Source organism: Vigna angularis, chromosome 1 (genome assembly GCF_016808095.1).
Source record: "Vigna angularis cultivar LongXiaoDou No.4 chromosome 1, ASM1680809v1, whole genome shotgun sequence".
Taxonomy (NCBI): Eukaryota; Viridiplantae; Streptophyta; class Magnoliopsida; order Fabales; family Fabaceae; genus Vigna; species Vigna angularis.
The window spans coordinates 12,703,859-12,723,623 of NC_068970.1; the positions used below are offsets into that span (position 1 = coordinate 12,703,859).

At 31.7% G+C, this 19,765-nt stretch overlaps 3 protein-coding genes across 3 annotated transcripts; 2 read left to right on the forward strand and 1 right to left on the reverse strand.

Annotated features, from left to right (window-relative positions):
* The first annotated feature begins 4,310 nt into the window (after window positions 1-4,310).
* On the forward strand, window positions 4,311-5,985 carry LOC108336772 (CASP-like protein 4A3). Its single transcript, XM_017573235.2, has 3 exons — window positions 4,311-5,127; window positions 5,330-5,465; window positions 5,553-5,985. The coding sequence occupies exons 1-3, from the start codon at window positions 4,646-4,648 to the stop codon at window positions 5,742-5,744; spliced, it is 810 nt and encodes a 269-aa protein (XP_017428724.1). The 5' UTR covers window positions 4,311-4,645; the 3' UTR covers window positions 5,745-5,985.
* A 1,822-nt stretch (window positions 5,986-7,807) lies between these two features.
* Window positions 7,808-10,536, forward strand: LOC128196218 (protein MAINTENANCE OF MERISTEMS-like). Its single transcript, XM_052876465.1, has 6 exons — window positions 7,808-7,937; window positions 8,412-8,773; window positions 8,840-9,502; window positions 9,589-10,170; window positions 10,250-10,405; window positions 10,510-10,536. Exons 1-6 carry the CDS (start codon window positions 7,808-7,810, stop codon window positions 10,534-10,536), a joined length of 1,920 nt encoding a protein of 639 aa, XP_052732425.1.
* Window positions 10,537-10,811: 275 nt separating this feature from the next.
* Window positions 10,812-13,505, reverse strand: LOC108329402 (PKS-NRPS hybrid synthetase cheA-like). The gene is made up of 5 exons (XM_052876491.1): window positions 12,961-13,505; window positions 12,367-12,876; window positions 11,331-12,285; window positions 11,052-11,243; window positions 10,812-10,976 (listed from the first exon to the last, which is right to left on the reverse strand). The coding sequence occupies exons 1-5, from the start codon at window positions 13,503-13,505 to the stop codon at window positions 10,812-10,814; spliced, it is 2,367 nt and encodes a 788-aa protein (XP_052732451.1).
* Window positions 13,506-19,765: the final 6,260 nt, after the last annotated feature.

The following is a 19,765-nucleotide window of genomic DNA, read 5'->3' on the forward strand; positions in this document are numbered from 1 at the left end:
AATTACAGTGAGTATATTGAGATAATTGTTAGTTGTATTTTGTTAACGTATTCTAACTAAAAAACGTGGATGTTTGTTGGCAAACTCCAAAAACAGTTGTTTAGGAGTACTTGCAAATTTTAGTTGTAATGAAATTGTTAAGTGTATGTATTTTAAGAATTTATTTTGTCACAAATGTGCCAAAATTCCTTTTTTTGGAATAAACTTGTCCTCTGTAAGAATGACTGTTTCATTGAATCAATGAACATTTGTGAATGTGGGACATGCTTTTGCATTAGGGAAGCTTCTTTTTCCCTTTGAGATCCCAATATCTGACTGGGAACTTTTTCTTTCGAGTTTACGGGTGGTCTCTTAATGTTTCAAAATTGTCATCCTAAAATATTTGTTGGAGGTAAAATTAGGCTGAACATGCCAAGTCTCGTTTTGTTTTAGCACGAAAATCTAATAATGGCTGTTATGAATTTTGATAGTTGTGTGTAGGTAGGCTGGTAGGTAGTTATTTTGGACTAAAGCCCAATTTCCAAAGTTGGTGAGGCTAAATAATGAATTAGCTCAAACTATAAGTGATGATTAAAGTCAAAATTAAGGTATAAGACTTCTAATATTTTTGTGTAAATGTGATTATATATAAACATGGAATAAAGTTAGTTATCATGTTCTATCAAAATATAAAAATTATTGCTCTTAAGAGACCAGAGATCTCTGGAAACTCCAATCAATATCAAATTATTATTAGTTTCATTAAAGTCATTGTTGTAGTAATGCAAACATTTAATATTTTTTGTTGTTGCTTCAGTAAAATCTTTACTCAGTTGTCAAAGTACTTAAGTGCCACTTTTTCTTTACAGTGTTTTGGCCTTTTTAAGAAAGTTCAGTTATAATAAGATGCCAGACGATCGGAATCACTCATAAGTTCACTTAAATTAATGTATATTCAACTTTCCAAAGTCCATTTAGGACACATGATTCTACTCTAGATTCAAACGCCCCGTTCAAAACATAAGATAAAGATAAATATACTTATACGTATTGTACAACAATACATGTTATAAAGGATAAATCTACATAACTTTTTTATAAACAATTCTTGATGATTATAAGATAACTAATTACTGAAATTTTGATCTACATAAATTAAGTTTGATTTATATATATATATATATATATATATATATATATATATATATATATATATATATATAATACTCTTTCGATTTGTAGGATTGAGGTTATCACATAATTTATTTTTCATTCCAAATTTAGGTCATAGTTTTTGTTCTTGATTTTCTATAATACCGTTTGGGTCGATCGAAGATATGCAGGAAACACTTTGACGTTCAAGTTAGTATTTGTCTAGACAATTTAACAGTTAATGCGTGGTAAAAAATAACCAACTACCTTAATATCAAATTTGTATTTATAGATTTCGAAATGGACTTCTAATTAGAGCTGGTCCAATTACGGCTTATGCACTCATAACTTGAATTAAGGTTAACCTAATTACTTCAGATAACTAATCTGGTTTATGGTCCAATCGATTAGTTTCTCCGGTTGCTTCGTTGTTAGATGGTCGACTGTTCGGTCCATGACTGACCGAACGGTCGTACGGTACAAATACAATATATATATATATATATATATATATATATATGAATATTTTGTATTTGTTTTAAGGGTTAAATATATTTTTAGTCTCTAAATTTTGATATGAAATTAAAATTTGTGTATGTCCAAAACTTTGACATATTTTGATTTCTAAACTTATAAATATGAATTAATATAGTTTTTTTTTAATTTAATTACGTTAAATTATTTTAACATGTTAAATGCGTTTTCTAGTATATATTGAAGCGAGAATGTGTCAAACAATGTATACAACTCAAATATTAGCATAAAACACGTTTGATAATGTTAAAAGAATGTAAGGTAATTGAGTTAAAAGAATTATATATATTCTTTTTAAAGTTTAAGAATATTAAATTTTGAAAATCAATTGTGTCAAAGTTCATAACTAAAAACATAGTTAATAATTTTTTAATTTAATTAATAATTTATTATCACTAATTGATATGAGAAAAGTAAATAGATTTTAAATATTTATTCACATAAGTTTAAAATTCTATTTATCTGAAATTTTCATGATGTATAATTTATTTTAAAAACTTCAGACATGTAAACATAAGGTTTTTTAATTACACTCACCGAGACACTCTTTTGGTACATGGTGGTGATTATTTTTTCATCAAAGAGAGGAAATAATAGTGAAAGTTATGTGTTTGATCTTATGCTCTCTCATAAAGGAAAGAATATGATATTAATAGTACGTATGGTCGCATGATGTGGTGGATGAAGATAATTGTGGGGGAAAGATGCCTTTCATGGTCATTGGAAGTAGATTCTTCTACGAACCTATACGTGCTTTTGGCGGTTGGGCGAACTGATAAAAGGTGTTTTGAGATGAGTAAGACAATTTTCATGTCAATGGAGTTAAGTTTCCATAGTACTTTTGTCTAAATCATTGTCATTAAGACGCGTGGGAGGAACATTGTTAATAAGCGTTTGGTTGAAGTGTGTGAAGGAATATGTGCCTTTTCCACACTCAAGATAGCTCAGTCATTAAAGAAATGCGATATTTTTTCTCTTTTCTACAAGCTTGTAGCTATGTGGATTTGACCCACTTAGATTTCAATTTTTTGGTCTTGTTGTTTTGAATGGATTTTAGAGAGTAAATTTGAGGAGATTTGAGAGGATTTGAAGATAAATTCTTTTGTCGTTTATTTGACTGAATTTGGAAGTAAACGAGAGTGAATTTGGAAATAAATTTTTTTAATTTGTCACGTCAATACAATTATATATTAATTCTCACAAATTTTACTTCCAAATTCACTCTTATTTATCTCTAAGACAAAAAAATTTATCTTCAAATCCCCTTAAATCCACTTAAAAGAACAATGTCTTTGTTTTTCTTTCTTATTATCATTTAGACCTTGTTCTTTTGAGTGGATTTGAAGATAAATTTTTTTGTCGTTTATTTGACTGATTTTGGAGGTAAATGAGAGTGAATTTGGAAATAAAATTTGTGAGAATTAGTATAGAATTGTATTAACGTGACAAATTAAAAAAATTTATTTCCAAATTCACTCTCATTTATCTCCAAATTCACTCAAATAAACGACAAAAAAATTTATTTTTAAATCCTCTCAAATTAACTCAAAAAAACAAAGCCTTAAATTTCAATTAGAGTGAACTTATTTTTATGCCAACTGTTAAATCTCGTTATCATAAAGTTAATTGATGAAACCTTTTTTAAATGACAAGCGCTGATGTCATCATTTCTGTGGTCGGACACTTTTATTATAAAAATTAATAACTATATTACTGATAGCTACTAATGTCATCTAGCTTACAACTAAGTTAAAATTATGTTACTATTTATATGAGTTAGTTAAAATTATATTAAGAACATATAATCATGAATTTTAAATTTGATTTGAGTTCTATAAAAATTTTATTCCATTAAATTATTTTCAGGTAACTTAAAATTAAACATCCTATATCTTGCATAAATTTTTAAATCATTCAAGTAAAAAATATTTCAATATCTTAAAAAAGTATTACTTACAAAAAATTAAATAAAATATAAATTTTAAGAAAATCTAAAAATAACGTAACACAATAAAATAAATCAAAATTCCATAATTCTTCATTGTGTTTAAATTATAATAGATGTTATAAGAAAAATTAAGAAAATTACTTCAAAGTATCATATATTTAAAACTAGCCGTGTGATAATTTGTAATGAAAGTTTTATCCTTAAATTATTCTAAAAGTATATATTTTATTTCGAAATCAATTTTATTTTTCGTCCATATATTTTATAAAAATAATGTAAGACTTTCTTCAAACAAACTGAATATTGAATGCTTTTTATATAACAGTTTAAAAATGAAGTATACTATCTCTATATACTATTAATGAAATAAACATACAGTTTAGTTTAAAGATAAAATATAATCTTTAAAAATAATTTAAATACAAAAAACATATTAAATTCATATAGTTATTATACATTTGAATATTTAACTCAACATATCTTGAACCGTAAACATTATTTTTGTTTTACATGTAAGGAAATTGTCTTTCTAAAAGAATACTATAAAATATAAACCTTATATATTCCATGTAAATAAAGAAATATATATATTCTTAGAAAAGAACAAAAATATGAAAAGAGGAAACAACGATGTTCAATAAGTCAAGTAACCTGGAACTGCCAAAGTAACCGGAAGTGCAGGTACGAATAAAACCCGAATTAATAATTACCAAATTTCAACGGAGCTTGTATCTCGTACAGAACCCACACTTTTCCTCTCTGCACTCCAAGAATAAAAACACATAGCAGGCCGTACGATGATCCTACGTGGCGATATCTCAATGCTTAAAGAAAACGCGAAGCGAATTTTGAAGAATCGAACCCACGTGGCAGGGTCCCACGGAAAACCCCGTAGCGGAAAAATGCCTAGTCCCCTACTTCGTTTTTCACTTTCTTTCCACTTTCTCCCACCCAAACACTCTTCTCCTTTATTCCCATTTTTTTTCCTCTTTAAATTCCGCCACCACCCTTTTCACCAACGCCGTGCCCTCTATGAAGAACTCCGACCCCTCCGCCCACTTCGAATCGCCTCATTCCCCTCTCCGCTTCCGATCCTCCCCGCTCTCCGACAACGGCGACCCCTTCCACTCGCCCGAAAATTCGCCGATAAATGACCACCGAGACAACTCCAGGGCCATCGTCATCGTCGAGACTTCCACGCAGTTCGCCCAGGCAGCGCCCCCCGTCACCGAGTCTGAACACCGCAACCCACCGCCCAATGAAGTGCCGGAGGTCGTGGTCACCCGCCCCGCGCGCCCGGAGCCTCGCTCGCCAGCCGCGGCCCACCGCGGCAGGACAAGAGCGGCGCCGCCCCCTACCCTTGCAGTGCCGAAAAGAGAGGTTATGTTGAAAAAGGTGGCGTTAGGGTTCAGGTTGAGCGAGGTGGTGCTGTGTCTGATTTCTTTTTCGGTTATGGCCGCGGACAAGACCCGTGGTTGGAGCGGCGACTCTTTTGATCGCTACAAGGAATACAGGTTTAAGGTTTTTTATTTTTTTCTTTTGTGTTTCTTTATCCTTCTTTGTATCAACTTGGTTTCTGTTTTATTTATTTTTCTGTTATTTGGGTCAACGCATTATCAACTGTCGTAAATAATTTCGTGAAACCTTTATTAAATATGTATGGTCATTTACTTTAGGCGACTTTGTTGAAATTGGGAACCTGGTTTTTTATGGCAGGTATTGTTTATCGGTGAATGTTATCGCATTTGTATACGCAGCGTTTCAAAGCTGTGATCTGGCATATCAAGTAGTGGCAGGGAGAAGCATAATGAATCACCACCTGCGTTACCACTTTGATTTCTTCATGGATCAGGCAAGTCTCAAAACGGTTGAATTTATGTTTTTGGGTTGAAATTGTTTGTTGAATGTGGGTGACATTAAAATGTGTTGTGATGGGCAGGTTCTGGCGTATCTTCTGATATCGTCTGCATCTTCTGCAGCCACACGCGTAGATGACTGGCAATCAAATTGGGGAAAAGACGACTTCACTGAGATGGCCAGTGCTTCGATTGCGTTGGCCTTTCTTGCTTTCATTGCCTTTGCTATTAGCTCCTTAATCTCTGGCTACAACCTCTGCACTCTCTTCTCCTAACATTTTTACCTCCTATATGCTGTCTTTCCATACATACACACACAACTACACTTTTTTTTTTCTCTTCCTTTCTTCTTATTGCTGCGGAGGAATGCATCCAAGAGTGTTGGTGCTGGTGAATTGTTTTACTGTACAGGCAGACTTGTATACATACAATTGCTGGATATGTTGGGAACGATGGACAAGTACAATTTTTGTTCGATTTCAAATGCAATTAAATGCTTGCGATTGTTATTAAGTAAATGAGGTCATTTTTAGGGATTCGCTATTTTAGGAAAAGAAAGAAAGAAAACACATGAATCGTGGATATCCCAGAAACCACATTTTCATTTCCATTTTTCAAATACAAGCCTTCAAATCTTTGAATACATACAGAATATTGCTTGGACATTAGAAGAGATGTTTATGATAGGTCAAATTTCGAACCCTGTTCCTAAAGATAATTGTATTCTGTAATAACGAGTTGAATTTTCGAGTAATCGATACTGTTAAAAAATTTAAGTTCATTGTTATGGGTTAAGAGGATTGCAAGTTAATCCGCGGTAAAATTAGAACATTTATTTTTTCCTGTTTAGAAGCTACAGAATATTGTTATTTTAATTCGACGATGTAATTGCCAGGCATCAGCATCGATAACAGTCTAGAAAAGCCTAACCAATGCAAATATATATATATATATATATATATATATATATATTTCTTGTTATGGAATTTAAGTATAACAATGTTATATATATAAGAAAGAAATAATCTTTTATGTGATTTTAGTTCGGATTTTATTGGTGGTGTCTTCCTAGTAAGGTATTCAGTGTACTTACGACACACATGAAATATTTTTCCTCTTATATTATAAATGTAAAATAATATATTAAATTTAGAATTAAATATAGTTTTAGTTCTCAAATTATTTTAAAAAATTTTGTTTCATGCTCAAACTAGAATATATACTTATTTTATCTCTAAATTTTATGAAAATAATATAAAACATCTTCCTAGCAAACCACACATATAGTGTTTTTTAGGTAATAAAAAGAGTTCTATAATAAACTATAATATAACCTCTTTACATGATTGTTGAAGACAATGTTTTGCATAATTTTCATAAAGTACAAAAATGTTTGGTAGAAAGTATACTTTACATAAGGAAACAAAATAATATAAAATAGATGTAAAATAAGTTCTGGTGTCTAAGATACCTTTATCCCTATGATATTTGCACTTCCCTGTTTTATCTCCTCACTCCACACACTTGTTTTATTTGTTACAAAAGTTACATTTGATGAACACATTTTTGTTGTGAACTTAACCAAAAAAAAAGTGAGCATTATATAAAGAGTTTACGTAATGTATGTAGTATAATTTTAAAATATACAAAATCTAGTAGAAAAACAAGCTTTAATGTATTGACAAGGTTGGTTGTTTATCCTAAACAAGTCCTTTTTGTAATTTGTAAGGCAAGAGGAGATATAAACCATAACTTTATTATACGTTGTGAAAACTTATACTCTATCCTTATAAAAAAAATTCCAACAAAGATAAAACAAAACCCTGAATAGGAGGGTCCAGTTCTTCCCCACACTTTGTGAGTAATGATCCAATAAGATATAACTGGAAAGGCTTTGTCATGTCTCATGAAAGGGAGTTGCTCCCTCCACCCCCACACGTCTCTTCCTCCACCTCCCCAATTTTCTAAAATGCCAATTATATCCTTCTAAAATGACAATTATATCCTCAAAAGTTAAAATTTTTTATTTTTATTATTTTAATATTTTAATTTATTTAAAACTTCTGATTTACTTCCCTCTGCACCTCTTCCTCTCTTCCATTTCCGTTTACCTTTCTCTCTTCCGTCAATCTTCTTCTCCATTTCTCCATTTCCGTTTATCATTTTCTCTTCAAGCCTCATCAACCTTTCACTTCTATTTCTCCATTTCTTTCTTCTTCATTTTCCGGAAGAGCGTTTGCGGAGCAGCCGTTGAACCGTTGGTGCCTTGGTGCGGTGGAGGCCGTTCAGCTGGCAGAGGAGCGGATCTGCAGCGTGCAGCGTGCAGCGTGGTACAGGTATGTTTTCGGTGCTTTCTGCCGGTGCTTGTCGCGTTTCAACAGTGTTCGCGCCGAAACGGACGTGGGAGATCCGTTACCCTTCGACGGATGTCGGACTTCCGTCGACGGATGTGGGATATCCGTTGAAGGGTAATCGGACATCCCACATCCGTTTTGGCTCTCGGATGCTGTATTTTTTTTTTAATATTTTAAATTCTTTATATAAATATAGTTATTTGATATATATAATTATTTTTAGATTTTCTTTAACCTTTTACAGTTTTTAAATTTTGCTATTTTTTAAATAAATTGATTAAGTTTGAATTAGATATATAAACTTTTATATATTTAAATTATTTTTATTTCTTGAAATAAATATTATTAATTTAATTGTATTTAATATTAATAAATTTGTATTTATAATAATAATTAAATGAAAATATATTTAAATGTATTTTTTTAATTAATTAGTTAATTGTTTATTTTATTTAATTTTTTTGTAGTTAATAAAATAATTATTATTAGTTTAATTTATTTTGAATTGTATTTTGTTATAGTTTATTAATGATATTTAAAATAATAATTTTCTTAATTTTTGAAATTAAACAAATAAATTATTGTTAGAAATTGCAAGAACACGTGGTGCATCTTTTAGTTCTCGTGGAGAGAGTTCTCGAGGAGAGAGTTCGTCGCAGGGCGAAGCTCGGAGAAGATCTACCGTTTCTGCTCGTAGAAGTCGTGCAGCTCCTATCCAGGATGACCCCATAGCTGAGGAGCGAGCCGTTGAGGAACAAACATATGAGGCGTATGAGACTCATGGTGAAGAGAATGCATTTACGGCCCCTAACGACGATGATGATGAGGAGGAGCATGTGGATGTTCATGACATACAAGAGGATGTCGGTGGATTTCCTGGAGGTCCACGTGATGGTTCATTGCTGACCCACTATGTTCAGCATGTAGCTTATGCTATTTCACAAGGCCGGGTGAGTGCAAAAATAAAACTTTTTATTATTTTTTTAATAGAAAATTTATTAAATATTGATGTGTAGGATCGAGGGGACACGCTGAAGTTGATCTCTCATGGAAAAAAAGTAAATAAGTTAGGACCATGCCACGAGGGAATTCAACACATTGTGTTGAATTCCAGTTTGATGCCTCTTACAGGGATTTGTTATGATTACGTTGATAAGGGGTTACTCCTCGGATTCATAGAGAGGTGGCATTTTGAGACCAGTAGTTTCCATCTCCCTATAGGGGAGATGTCGATTACTCTTGACGACGTCTCGACATTACTTCACCTACCCGTGATGGGGCAAATGTGTGATTTGGAGGAGTTGGAGTTTGAGGAGGCTCGTACAGCCCTTGTGCAACTACTCGGCGTTGATGGTGGCACAACAGGTTCTGAGATGGAGGACGCACGTGGTCCGAAAGTCAGACTCAGCTGGCTTAGAGAGATATATGTTCAGAGGTGTGAGTCGCAGCATTGGGACTATGCTGCTAGAGCATATTTGTTGCATCTAGTAGGATGCACAATTTTTGCAAATAAGAGTGCCAGTTCTATACGCGTGTCTTACTTATTGTTATTTAGAGACGTACACGCGTGTGGCAGATATGCCTGGGGTGTTGCTGCACTCGCCTATTTGTACGACCAGCTCGGGGATGCGAGTCTCGCCTCCACGAAGCAGATGGCTGGATATTTGACTCTATTTCAGGTACAGTTATAACTTTGACATTTATTTCATGTATTTATTTCCATGTTCGAAGATGGATGAAATTTAATTGAATAATTATTTTTTAGAGTTGGATATATGAACATTTCCCTAGTATGGGGAGGAGGCGGTTGGTAGCTTCTTATGATGACACCACACCACGTGCCATGAGGTGGCAGAGCCCTAGGCAGAGTTCCACTCTCACAGAGATTCGATCACAGTTGGATGCGCTGACATACAGTGGAGTTGTATGGCATCCGTATGAGGGGCATCGGGGCATTCGGCCATTCTTCGGCATCTGTATGTATTCTGGATGGATTCGGATTGGTGACACCCTTTGTCGTCATTTGCCTGAGCGTGTGCTGAGGCAATTTGGGTTTCAGCAAGACATTCCACGATCACCGACTACGGTTCCAGATGCAGATGTAGTGGCCATTGATCATATGTGGTTGCACTTCAGAGCTCACGTTGTGAGTAATGTCAGACATGCAGCATCCCCTTCTGACTGTGTCGATGGTTACATTCAATGGTTCAGGAGGGTTTCGCATCCTTATATTATTGTTGCTGCAGATGACGCGCGACTGGCTCTTGCACCTAGACAACGCCCCGATGTTCCACGGGAGGCACGATCCCATCGTAGATCGTCTCCACCTTCACCATCTGGCGCCCTGGTATGTTATTTTTCATTGCTTATATTATTAAATTTTGATCACCTTGTTTATTTAATTGTTTGATATAATTATAATGCAGGCTAGATTTAGGCGAATGGCGAGAATGTTACAGTCCTTGATATCGTGTCGTCATGTCACCGAGGGTACTGTTGCACATCAGGTGTCAGTGGACCTGCTTCAGATTGCCAATGAAGGCATCGACGAATATTCCACGACTAGGAGAGAGCAGAGGCATGTGCGTGGTAGACGGTCGACGTCTAATTGATAGGACTTTCTATTTCGTTTTTTCATTATGTATTACAGGACTTTATATTTCCTTTTTCTTATTATGTATTACAGGACTTTATATTTTCTTTGTATTTGTAATAGACATTTATAATTTCTTATAATTTCAATGTTTTCATTTTGAGTTACATGTTCTTTTATATTAGTTATATAGATGATCAAATATTTATATGTTTAAGTGGAAAAAAATAAGAACTTAATTAACAACAAGTAATATAAATATCTTCATATATAAATAAATACTACATAAATATCACGAATAATAAAAGTATAATTATCATGAATACTGACAATAAGTACTTAAATAACAAAATATAATAGTGTATTTTTACATATCTTCATACATAATATAAATATCATGAATCACCTAAGTCAACATAAGATGTTGTTATGTCCATCAACTGTTCAAATGCGTGCATCCTACTAGTATAAATAGATGACCACGCTCGTGCCTCAGGATAACAGTGGGTTGAGGACATGATATTCACCGTGGGCAACGAACAACCTTCTTGTAGCTTAACCTACATTATACAAATAACAAAATATAATTGAGTGATAAGTAATTTTAAAATGAATTCATAACAAAATGCACTTACCTGCACAAAATGACATCCATGAACATGTCCTATACAAATTAAGCGATGTTGAGTGATATCAGAAGGTGGTGTGGAACGTAGTGGAAAGATAGTATAACTTTGAGAGTATGACAAACACACTAAGATAACGTTATATCGGTTAGCAATTGCATAACCAATGTCTGGTAATGTCATCCACTTGCTCTTGTTAGCCTGTTATGAATAAAAGTTGTTAGAAAAAACCATGTAATAAAGAAACTACATAAAACGGGAAACACTTATCGCGGACAATGACTGCACCAACAAAGAGGTCCTCAGTTCTTCTAGTCTATCATAGCCTCCTACTAGGCTTGCATATTCATCACGCCATGAACTGAGTTCTTTGTACAACTCATTCCTCACAACGGGCCATGAATCTTCTCCGAGTCCTAACAACGCAGCAATGCATCTATACCCACAGTGACCATCAGCCACAACATCATCAACGTCCACAATGAAGGGGTGAGTAGTAGAATGAAACTGGTCTATCATTGGAACTCTCCTTTTATTTATTGCTTTTGGCTTTGATTGTAATTTACTTCTCACAGATGAAGATTCTATGGTTGAATGAAAGGCGTCCACATACTCAAAATATGATGGATCCCGCGTAGTAGACCTTTCACTTCGTTTAACTTTCCTTTTATTTGCACCCTTTGTCTTGACTTTATGTAATGGAGGGACCATTGATGTCAATGTAGGACAAACAATTTCAAGTAACTTCTGCTTGATGGTGACTTTACCGCCAATGTTAACCTCATTGAATCGTTCTTCTACTTGTTTCAACTCATCTTTAATGGATAACTGAGGCTTAGTTTCATTTAATTCAACATTTGAGAAATGCAATCTTCGCCACATGATATGAAATTCACCTATAGGGATCATCCTAGGATCATATCGTGCTAATTCACATGCACATGGGACACCAAATGTACGTCTCAATACACATCCACACTTTGAGGAGTCCAATCCTATCTGTTGCACTATTTTCAATTCCTTAGCAATGAGATCCAATGCATATCGAGACACACGCCCAATAAGTTCTCTATATATGTAGCCTTTAAAATAGTCACTCCTGAGCAACACACTACTTTCAAATGACGCCTTAATCTTGTTGTGTTGTAAGATAATGACGTTATGAATACTATCCCAACAAGAACACAAATCACCCATACTATTGCCCAGAACTTTCTTCAGGCTCCAATGAGCAGATTCAGTCCTGAAACAAAAAAAAAACTTCAACAAGTACAAATAAATATTTATCTACAAAACAAATAAATAAAATAACATTACAACATACCTATTTGTGGTTGTGTTCCCTAAATGCATTACTTTGTTCGTCCAGAACTTTACAAAGTATGTGCTGTACGGAATAATCCAATTCTGATTAACATATTCAAAGAACAAAGGCCATGATCTGCTTGCGTATTCAAAACCATTCACATACTCAGCAAACAAGCTTTCATAAGCACAATCCATCACATTTTCCCATGCATCCATCAACACTTCCCAAACCTCAGTAGAATGAACTAACATTTTGCATTTAGCTTTAACATTTTTAAGGATGTGGAACCGACATAACATCTTATATGACTCAGGGAATACACTTGATATGGCATTCATCAAAGCCAAGTCTCGGTCAGTCACAATAACTTTAGGACCACCCTCAGATGTTAAAAATAAACCTTTCAGCTTTTCCAAAGCCCATGTGAAATTACTCTGCCTTTCAGTAGACAAGAAAGCAAATGCTGCTGAGAAGGTTAACCCTGTAGACGTCATACCCACAATCTCAAGCAACGGAAGTCTATATCTATTTGTTTTATATGTGGAATCCATCATAAATACAACATTAAATGAGTTTAACAATTTCACCGCATCAGGATGTGTCCAAAACAAGTCAGTAACAACCTTTGAATCATCAGCACACCTACTCCAGTGAATGTACTTATCCCGATCCAACAACATCATAAGTTGTTGTAGTTCAGTTCTGGACCCTCTTAATGATCGTTTATACGCATGCCTTGCGTTGTAGATTTGTTTAATCGTTGTGACATTTCGATCATTATTTTGTTTGAGTGTTAATAAAATATTTGCAGGTGTAACTTTACTCTTTGTCATATCAACCAGTAATGACTTCTCACTCGTATTTAACCTGCCAGCATAAGGGTAACCCACTAAAGTTTCAGCCAACTCATGGTTGTGATGTCCACACATCACCTTCAACACCCATCCGGCCCCATCTGAACATGATTTACCCTTTAATCTAAACGGACATTCACATTTACGAGTGCCGTATACACTAGCCACTGCATCAGCTTTGTATTTCCTATATTTTCCCCCTCTTTCACATCCAAGTATGACATACGTTTTTCTTCCCCGTACACCAGTAGCTATGTCAGATCTTACTATTACCACAACAAATCCTAAATCAAAAGCCATCCCTCTTACCCATTGAATTAAGTGCTCCCGTGAATGAAATATTTCATTTGTTGTAAATCTATTTGTTAAATCTCTCTCTACAACTTTGCTAATTGATGAAGACAAATCAGATTTCAAACTACAACCAATCTGAGAATCCATATGAAGATATTCATCCATTTTAAATAATAATCACCTACAAAATTATAATGACCCTTATTAACATAATTAATAATTAATCAAACAAATATAAAAATATTAATATAATTAAATTATATATTTGATATAAATAGAGTAATAAATAATTTTTTATATAATTATCAAATTATTAAAGAATTAAAGATACAAAAATCATCTATAACAAATTCATATTTTAACAAAATTATTACGTTTAAAAACTAACCATATATAACATTTAAAATTATAAATTTAAATATAAATTACTGTAAATAAAATAAACAAATAAAATAAAAACGAAACGTAAAAGGAACACTGCCTCTGGACGGATGACATCCTTCAACGGATGTCAACATCCGTTTAAGGAAAAACGGATGTCGACATCCGTTTCGCCTTAAACGGATGTTGACATCCGTTGAAGGATGTCATCCGTCCAGAGGCAGTGTTCCTTTTAGGTTTCGTTTTTATTTTACTACGTTTTGCGGCTCATGCAAGGATTATAGGCTTGGATATTCAAAGGATTATTGGAAGTATGGGAAGGGTTTAGGGTTTAGAATTATAGGAAGGATTATGACTACGTACCTGGAGAGGAACCACGACAAGGACACTACACCATAAACGCACTGCACCACGTATTGCACCGAGAACAAGAGGAAGATTGCTTAATAATTCTTTTCACGATCACCAAGCTTTGCAGAAAAATATTTTACTCATACAAGGAACTACGTAGGTTATCAGTGAAATATGTTATAAATGAATAAAATTAAAAAACAATAATTTTAAAAATAAAATTTTACTGAGGGGCAAAATAGTAAAGGAAAGGTGGAGGAAGGGGCGAAAAAGTAAAGGGGAGGTGGAGGAAGAGATGTGTGGGGGTGGAGGGAGCAACTCCCCTCATGAAATAATAAGAATTTGGGCCCATTGAAGCCAGTTAAAATAATAAAAAGAAAAAAAAAAGGACAAGTTGGAGCCCATTTAAAGGAGAAAAACATAACAATTTGGATAAACATTGTCATTAGTCGTGTTCCGATCCAACAACCACACGCTGTTCTTTGTTTGCCATTACATAATCTGTCGGAACCTTGGGGGATTTTGTATTCCCTCAGACAGATAACCCACATGCCACGAATCCATAAAATGTACTAAAATAGTGAAAACAATGTGTTTACTTTTTTATAATTATAAAAAATAATACAATTATTATTATTATGAAATTAAGTATAAATAAAATTTTATAATTTTATTGTATATATTTTTATTTATTTTATAAATAGTTTTAAGATTAAAACATGGTTTAAGTTAAATTAAGAATTTCTCAAAGGGAAAACCTCAACAACCATTAAAATAAGAGGCTTAATTTTAGAATGAGAAGTCTAGTTTCTCTAACCTCTGTCTATTTTTTAACTCTATAGAAACTTATTTCTTGACCTAGTTCGAGAAATCAGTGTACCAAGAAATCCTTAATTCTCTTTTAATGATAAATCTTGAACATACAACTCAAAGAATCAACTCGGGTTTTTACTTAATTTTTCTCTTCTTTTACAACGTTTGCACGCAATGATAGATGATATGGAGAAAAGAGTTTACCAAAAATTAAATACTCCAAAAAGCTTATGCTAATATAAAAACTCCATTGATTTTGTCTAAATTTTTTTTGTTTCTTTTCTAGTCTTTTGTTTTATAGACATATGTGTGTAAGATTCTACTTATGTATGACCTTAAGTACGTGGATCCTATGTATAAAAGGAATAGATTTAATATCAAGTTGCAGCAATCACTTCCATTGACACAATCTTTTTATGTTATTTTTGTGTGTTTATTGTTTTATTGTATATTTTTGAGATAAATATATATTACGTTTATAAAATTAAAATAAACTTTATTACTTGTTTGGTCCCGAATTTGGTTAAAAAGTTTTAAGTTAATTTTCAATGTAATTTTTTGTTTCAACAATGAAATCTATCTTTCAAGTACAATATTTGATTGGTATATGGCATATTTACATATCCTTCAAACTTTCAATTCCTAATTTAATTATGCTTTAACTTTAGTTTCCATTTACGAAGTCTAGAAACGAATAATACGACGTAAACATACACAGATATGATTAAATTAAAAAAATATAAAATACCGGACACAACGTATAATTTCAAACTGTCAATTAGCCCATTGTCAACTGACACAAAAATAAATCTAATCAATTCATCTAATATTTAAAAAGCAAAATTTAATGAACATATAAAATTTGTTCCTTATTTTATAATCATAATAAACTTATGTAATAAATTTACAAGTTTATAATTATTTTTTAAAAATAATCATTAAATTTGTGGTTATTAACATTGTATTAGAATCATCTCAAAATATAAAAAAAAAATCATATTTCAAATTAGACACTTTATCAGTACCTGTATCATACAAATATTGTATCGTGCTGTTTGATACGTGTCAGACAATGTGTCTAAGTTTCATAAATTTCCAAGATAACACAATTAAGTATTACCAATAATACATATTTTGTACGGCTAAAAAACTTTAAATTGTTGATTATTTATTTGCTTATACTTGTAGAGAGGAAGGCTAAGTGAGTGATCATTTATGGACATCTTTCAATATCATATATTTTGACAACACGTATTATAGGACATATATATTTTTATTTAGTTTTTATGACATGAAATCATCAATTATACACACACACACACACACATATATATATATATATATATATATATATATATATATATATATATATATATATATATATATATATATATATTTCTTTATTTCTATCTCTGTAGCTAGAGTTTGGTTTGCTTAGCAGTTACTATCGTACCTACTCCGGCATGTGAAGTCATCTGAATGCAGATAATTTTATTGAGTAGAATTTGGTTGTGAAATGATAGAGAAGAAAGAATAAAAACAATGACATGAAGTGGTAGTTGTCTCCATGTATCATTCATATGAAGAAATCTAAATAGACCCTCAGATAAAGAGTTCTCACCAACAACCCTTTATTGTCAAATTCTTATAATTGCCTTCTTTCAGTCCTAATTAACCACTACTTTTAGCTTACAAAACTAACATTATATTACTTAATCCAGATCGTAATCCTTGATTAATAACTAAATTAAACTTGGTATGCATGCATGCAGTGATAATGGTTGAAAAGAGAGAGGGAAGGCGTGTGAAGTGCTAGGGTTGCCGGTTCTAAAGGATGCATCAGCTGCTATCAAGCTGTAACCTTCACCAGCCATGCACACATGCTGTCACCAACATCACATGATTCCTCAACGTAGGGTCACTTTTGCCCTTTTATCTTACAATACATACATGTAGGATACGACTCCACTGTATTTATCTATTTATATATATCTTTTCTTTTTCTTTTTCTAAAATGGTAAATTTTAACATCGCCATGTAAGATAAATTCATTCAAACACTCATCCTTTTTCCAAGAGTGGTTTGACTACTATGTTTTTAACTAAAATACTCTCATATAAAACATAATCATTATAGGGATTTGGTTTGAAGGTAGACAACAGTTCAAACCAATTTAAACAGATTTGTATAGTTTGGTTTTGGATTAATTTTATGATTTTATTGTATAATTTTATACCATTAGATTGGTCTTGTTTTATTTATTTTATTTAATGTTATCTAATGATGAATAAAATTATTATCAAGATAACTTTATAAGTTTCATGTGAGTTACACAAACACTAATAACATCGAAGTTAATTATATAAGGGATCGACACCACTCTCTATCAAAAACTTTAAGATAATAGATTGATGAATATTTCATTTTTATATACTGTTCTACTTTCTCATTTTTATCAAACGTGAGACTTGAACTCACACTTGGATTTAGAACACAAGTCCTGTATCTATCTTTATATATGATTTCCTTTTCACAATATTTTGTTTTAGAATTTTTTTTTTCAAAACTACTAGTATAACTTATTCATATATTAAACATATTTTGTTATTCTCTTATCACAAATTTATAGGCATTAAGCAACTTAGACACGCTAAATTTTCTTATCGTACGTACATCTCTCAGTATACGAGTGAAATAATGTATAAATATAATAAATTTTAATTGGTTCTAAAATATTAATCCACAAATTGAACTGAATCACTTAGTTCCAGTAAAAATATATTTAAACCGATCCAAATTAAAAAAAAATCAATTTTAGTTAATTATCAACTTTTTGATCGATTTTTTAAATCAATTTGGTTCTGAATAATGGTGCTTACCATATCAGTATTTTGTCAACATTTTTTTATATAACTATTCATATTAGTATTTTGACAGTATATAACTCTTTATATTCATATTTTGTCACACTTTTTTTTTGTATTTTTTGTTGAATATATAGATTTTTTTTTATTTAATCTAGTTTATGTATGATGTCTTCTATTTTTTTAGTTAAAGTAATTTCGTTAATTTTTCATTTACTTTAATATTTAATTTCTTTTATATATATCTCATGATTTTATTTTTGTTTTTATTAAAAGATAAACTGATAAACTGGTAAAAAGAAATTATCACTCGTAACTAAAACGTTGTTTTTCAATTGTGAAATTTTAAATTTTATAAAATTTTGTGAAATTTTAAATTTTATAAAATTTTGTGAAATTTTATATTTCTATTTTCTTAAGGTAATTTAATCTAAAATTGATTATAAAATCTTAAAATTTTTGTTGAGTTAAACTAAAGTAAGAATTTAAGTTTTATATTGGATAAAAATAATAAAGTTAAATATTATATAAGAAAAAGTCTAATATTTCAAGATTTTAGGTAAAACAGTGTTATGGATTGGATTCATGACATTTATATAATTTTTTAATAAATTGCCTCAAAAATTAATTTTTAATGTGTGCAAGTATGTTGAAAGTATGTGGTGTTGCCCATGGTGGAGCATGGGGTGGTTGGAATACATGTTCCGATTGGTGGTGAAAAAAAAAACTAAAATAGAAGGAAGAAAATGAATTGGAATATTTTGATTTAAAAAAAATAAAGAATTGAAGAAGTAGAATTGGAGAGAGGAGAAGAAGATGAAGATTTACTGGATATATATTTCTCCGATCCCATTTTCTATAATTATGTTGGGCTCCATCAAAGACTTTTTTTCTTTATTTTTTTTATCTGGTGAATCAAACTCTTAATGGACTGAGTTTGATTTGATTTATACCGACATTTCCATTTTTTCTATAACTCTATTTGACTTGAATTTATTACAAGTGAGATTGAACAACTCTAATACCAACCATACATGTTTTAAATTTTAGGAATAGACAAAACTTGACAAAAAAAATATTGAAAAGAGAATGAAATAGAGATTTAATTAAGGAAAGAAAACCAAGGAACTAAAATTAGGTATATATATTATTCATACAAAGAAAAAAATTAAGTCAACACATTATATTATTAAGAATATATTTATTCACGCATTCCTTCAAATCCTATTAGCATTTAGTTGCAGAGAAGGAAAAACTGTTAGTCAAATTTAAGTTTGACATTCCACTGGCTGTGGGTACATTGATGAACTTCTTAAAAATTAAATCTTCCTATTGAAATATAGCTGTAGCGTAGCCGTTAGGGTTGCAGCATGAAACCAGAGGAATTTTTCTGTGTTTCTTCAATATTTTTTAGTAACCAGAACAATTAAACGATAGTAATACGTATTGTTTAGCAAAATGATTAATGTTGTGCTCTGTGAATAATGTTTCTAAAATTGAGTCTGTATCACTAAACTTAGTAAACTAATAGTAGTTTAAATTATTACTACTCTTTTATTAAGTATTTAATCGTGAATAATCATCAAAAAGATGCTATAGTAGTTTTGGCTATCTTGATTTGTAGATTAGCAGAACATGGAACATTTGATGTTTTTGTTTTCTAAAATGGTAGTTTTGGTAACATTTGAACACGGCCTTTAAATTTGTTTTAAAATCAGATCCAGTTTGTTCTATGACATTAATTATTCCGGCCCAGTTGATGTTTTCTTTTTATAATTAAAAAGAAAGACAATATCTTAAATACATAATATATATTTTTATCTCCTGGAGTACTGTTCCGTGGTACTGCATTAAACC

What these genes read in the sequence shown, in the direction of transcription:
- LOC128196218 (XM_052876465.1), top strand. Translation starts at nt 7,808, where the DNA reads ATGTTTTCGGTGCTTTCTGCCGGTGCTTGTCGCGTTTCAACAGTGTTC. An exon ending in GATATTTGACTCTATTTCAG is followed by an intron (nt 9,503 to 9,588) that starts GTACAGTTATAA and finishes ATTATTTTTTAG; the next exon opens with AGTTGGATATATGAACATTT. An exon ending in CTAGGAGAGAGCAGAGGCAT is followed by an intron (nt 10,406 to 10,509) that starts GTGCGTGGTAGA and finishes TATGTATTACAG; the next exon opens with GACTTTATATTTTCTTTGTA.
- LOC108329402 (XM_052876491.1), bottom strand. Translation starts at nt 13,505, where the DNA reads ATGGCTTTTGATTTAGGATTTGTTGTGGTAATAGTAAGATCTGACATA. An exon ending in GGGAACACAACCACAAATAG is followed by an intron (nt 12,286 to 12,366) that starts GTATGTTGTAAT and finishes TTTTTGTTTCAG; the next exon opens with GACTGAATCTGCTCATTGGA. An exon ending in AACTGAGGACCTCTTTGTTG is followed by an intron (nt 11,244 to 11,330) that starts GTGCAGTCATTG and finishes TATTCATAACAG; the next exon opens with GCTAACAAGAGCAAGTGGAT.
- LOC108336772 (XM_017573235.2), top strand. Translation starts at nt 4,646, where the DNA reads ATGAAGAACTCCGACCCCTCCGCCCACTTCGAATCGCCTCATTCCCCT. An exon ending in GATCGCTACAAGGAATACAG is followed by an intron (nt 5,128 to 5,329) that starts GTTTAAGGTTTT and finishes TTTTTATGGCAG; the next exon opens with GTATTGTTTATCGGTGAATG. An exon ending in TTGATTTCTTCATGGATCAG is followed by an intron (nt 5,466 to 5,552) that starts GCAAGTCTCAAA and finishes TGTGATGGGCAG; the next exon opens with GTTCTGGCGTATCTTCTGAT.